Here is a 4234-nt window from a genome sequence, read left to right as displayed (position 1 = left end):
CCCCCTGTATTTTAACATAGGGGGTGTATACTTATGCCCCCTGTATTTTAACATAGGGGGGTGTATACTTATGCCCCTTCGATTTTGAGGAAGAACATTTATTTATTTATGATACATTTTTCATTCAAAAAGTAAATTGGTGTCCTTAAAGGTCAGATTTTACATTATTTTTTAAGGGCATTAAGATAAATATAAAAGAAATAAGATAAAGATACATTTCCAAAAGATGATTTTTTTATTCCTCTTTTTAGTCAACTTAAGCATGGATATGTAAACTTATGAGAACAACTGTACACTGGTACTTCAAAATGTTTTTGTTGTACTTCCTTATAAAACCCTGATTTCTTTTTAAACCTGATTCTAGTCTGGATGTGATATAGACACGTGATTCTGTTTCCTCTTGTCCATTGTGTCAGAGCCTCCAGGCGTTTTTCATCATGAGAATAAAGTAGACGTCGCTGTCGATGGAGGCGCTGACGCCGCTGTAGTAGTTAACAAACTCTTCTTTGGTCACCTGTTAGAGGACAGAGGTCACCTGTTAGAGGACAGAGGTCACCTGTTGGTTAGAGGACAGAGGTCACCTGTTAGAGGACAGAGCTCAGAGGTCATAGTGACTCAGAGAGAAAGCTCCCTTAATTAACTCCTTCATTAATTAATCTGACAGCCGAAAGCCAAGAGCCCATTTTATTTATGTAAAATAATCTGGAGGAGATTTAATTTAACGTTAAACAGCCAGTTACTTTAGTTACCAGTTACTTTAGTAACTAGTTACTTTACATATTAAGATTCCTGCACACTGAACATATGTAGTAGTTTAAATGTACCGAGTATTTTCCAATGTGTATTAGTACTTTAACAGAGTAAAGGAATACTTCGTCCACCACTGGTGTAACTTCACTGTTTTAGAAGGAATAGAAAGTCCCTTACAATGAAAAGATTATTATTATTATTATTATTATTATTATTATTATCGTTATTATTGTTATAAATAAAATAAATGGATGAATGAGCTCCATGTGGATGTAAGACGTGAGGAGGAAGTGAGAGGATGATTTGGGCTTTGATTGGTCGACAGAGTGAAAGTCACTGGACAGGAAACTACTTCACTGCTGAGCTCAGTATCATTTATGGTTCTTTGATTTTATTTTGACAGATTCAATGTTTTTCTCTTGTTGTGTATTCAACCCTCGTGTTGTCGTCCCTTTGCGTACACCTGACACTTTTTTTTTTTTGGGTCAAAATTAAAAGTTAAAAACTCATTTTTCTTGCAGTTTGATTTTTCAGACATTTTTGGTGATCTTTTGACCAAATCTTTTGAAGCTTTCTCCGACATCTTTTGTCCCTTTTTGTCATTTTTTCTCTTTTTTCAAATTTCTTTTGTTACTTTTTGTTGATTTCTCGTCTATTTCTCACTTTTCTCTGAGTTCTTTGTCACTTTTGTCTTTGTTGATTTTTTCTGCATTTTGTGTTGTTTTTTTCCCTACATTTCTGTCACTTTTTTCAGTGTTTTTAAATCAATTGTTTTTTTTCTTCAAATGATATAAAATTAAACAAACCAAATTTAATGAAAATTAAATCCCGAGGACAACAGGAGGGTTACAAATCTAAAAACCATACATGATACTTTTGAGAATATCTCTACATTCAACAGGGAGCCGTCTCTGTGGGAGAGAGAGAAAACACCATGAAACGGAAACCTCGGCCGCCCGAACAAAGAGCTTTTTTACCAGAAGGACGCTAAGTCAGTTTCCAGGCATTTCTCATCATCACAATGAAGTAGACATCTGTATCGATGGACGCACTCACACCAGCATAATAATTCATAAACTCCTCCTTGGTCACCTTCAGAGAGTAATATCAGCATCGTTATACATTTAAATTAATAATTACACTGAAAACATTCAGGTTGTTCTCATGAAGCATTCATACATATTGTAATGGAAAGTAAAGCACTTTAATCCATATTTATTCCTGTATGTAACCTCTAAGGTAAGAAGTTAAGGAGAAAACACAAGACTTTCACCAGGTAACAGGTGTTCATGTCCTGGAGAAGTTAAGGAGAAAACACCAGACTGTCACCAGGAAACAGACGTTCATGTCCTGGAGAAGTTAAGGAGAAAACACCAGACTTTCACCAGGTAACAGGTGTTCATGTCCTGGAGAAGTTAAGGAGAAAACACAAGACTTTCACCAGGAAACAGGTGTTCATGTCCTGGAAGTGTTTTCATCCAAACCATGATAACTTTTCTAATCTTAACTAGATGTTTTGGTGTCATTGCATTAACTGTAACGGCCTCTGAAAGGACCATAAACTTACGGGTCTCTGTACCCGGCTCACAGTCAATTTTTCACGGCTAATTTTAACTGTAAAGACCGCTGAAATTGTCTGTCACATGCATCCAGCGGTTCATAGGATAAGTACAAATTGTTGTGCTTAACTTTTCTTACAATATTATATGAATCATTCATGAGAGTGCTGTTGTTAATGATGTTATTATGAAGAGCTGCCAGAGAGGTTATTACCTTCCCATCTTTGTCATACGGAGAGTCAAAGCTGTCCAGAAACTTCCTGAAGATTTGCTCCTCTGTCCACTCCCCGTTCTGATACTTGGGGTGATGCTTGACGTTATAAACCCCTTGCAGGTCTTCGACGGTGATCACTCCGTCACCTGTCTTATCCAGCTTCCGGAAGGCCTCCATCACCACCTCCTTCCTGGCCTTGGACATCTCTGGCTGCAGTTAACACACGAGGCCGTTGAACTCAGATTACTTTTTAACTGCACAAAATGTACATTTCATGGTCAATACTTTTAAAATAAGAGGGGAATACGCATGAGCATGTCAAGACCATGGGGGCCAAAACAAAGAAAGCACGGGCCAAACTTGGCCCACGGGCCCCCCATTGGGCAGCTGTGGTTTAGACATTATGGCTGATCGAAATAAACAGGATTTTTACTGAAAGCCCCACACTTTTGAGTGTATTTAGCCCTGGGTTATGTTACCCAAGCCTTATATTTACCCTCAACGTGAGGAGAAACTCGTCAAAGTCGATGGTCCCGCTCCCGTCCTTATCAAAGAGTTGAAAAAGATCCACGGCTTCCTTCTTCTCAATCGGGACCCCGTAATCACTCAGACCCTTCAAGAACTCCTTCAGGTCCAGGGACCGGCTGTTGTCATCATCCATGATTTTGAAGGTTCTGACAAAAAGTTAAAATACTTTACAAACATGGCAACTGTATTCCAACTTAAATACTTTTTTCAACATACTGTATTATGACTTTTTTCTCTTTTGTCGAAACATACTATACTAAGACTTTTGTCTACACGCTATACTATGACTTCTATTAAAATACTATACTATGACTTTTTCAACATACTATACTATGACTTGTTTTTCAACATACAATACTATAACTTGTTTTTCAACATACTATACTATGACTTTTTAAAAGATTTTTTGATTTTGGATGGTACATTGGGGTGGCTTAAAGGCGAAAGAAGTGGCCTATTGACCTGGAAGTTGCAGGTTTAATCACCAGAACAGGTAAAGAGCAAATCTGGTTGGGGAAAGGTTGTTGTTCCAAATGGGAATATTGTCAATCGACATACCTTAGTAAAGTAAGACTAAATAAATATTACATTATGACTTTCATGCTTTTAATTTCAACATACTAAATTATGAATTCCTTTTACTTTATTTAACACACTCCTACTATGACAATTAAAACATATTATACTGTGACTATTGTTGACATACTACACCATGACTTTTTAAAGTCTTTTCACAACATACAATACATAATATACTGTGGAAAGAGTCAAAAACGTTTTTTCCACTTTTTTCTAGATACTATACTATGACGTTTTTCTACATGCTATACTATGACTTTTTTCTACATGCTATACTATTACTTTTTTCTATATGCTATACTATGATTTTTTTCTACATGCTATACTATGACTTTTTTCTACATTCTATACTATGACTTTTTTCTACATGCTATACTATGACTTTTTTTGACATGCTATACTATGATTTTTTTCTACATGCTATACTATGATTTTTTTCTACATGCTATACTATGATTTTTTTCTACATGCTATACTATGACTTTTTTCGACATGCTATACTAAGACTTTTTTGAAATGCTATACTATGACATTTTTCTACATGCTATACTATGACGTTTTTCTGCATACTATACTATTACTTTTTTCTATATGCTATACTATG

At 35.9% G+C, this 4234-nt stretch overlaps 1 protein-coding gene across 1 annotated transcript in view; it reads right to left on the bottom strand.

The window, feature by feature from the left end:
• Window positions 1-398: 398 nt before the first annotated feature.
• capslb (calcyphosine-like b) overlaps window positions 399-4234 on the bottom strand; it is a 6625-nt gene continuing 2789 nt past the window's right edge. The window contains exons 2-4 of the mRNA XM_034897052.1: window positions 3020-3197; window positions 2524-2733; window positions 399-514 (exon numbers count right to left, since the gene is read on the bottom strand). Of these exons, the coding sequence (XP_034752943.1) occupies window positions 413-514; window positions 2524-2733; window positions 3020-3197 (490 nt within the window). The 3' untranslated portion in view covers window positions 399-412. The remainder of the gene's footprint in view (window positions 515-2523; window positions 2734-3019; window positions 3198-4234) is intronic.

The sequence above is a fragment of the Etheostoma cragini genome, chromosome 16, assembly GCF_013103735.1.
Source record: "Etheostoma cragini isolate CJK2018 chromosome 16, CSU_Ecrag_1.0, whole genome shotgun sequence".
NCBI lineage: Eukaryota > Metazoa > Chordata > Actinopteri > Perciformes > Percidae > Etheostoma > Etheostoma cragini.
The sequence above is the reverse complement of the archived record's forward strand: the minus strand, read 5'-3'. Positions and strand labels throughout refer to the sequence as shown.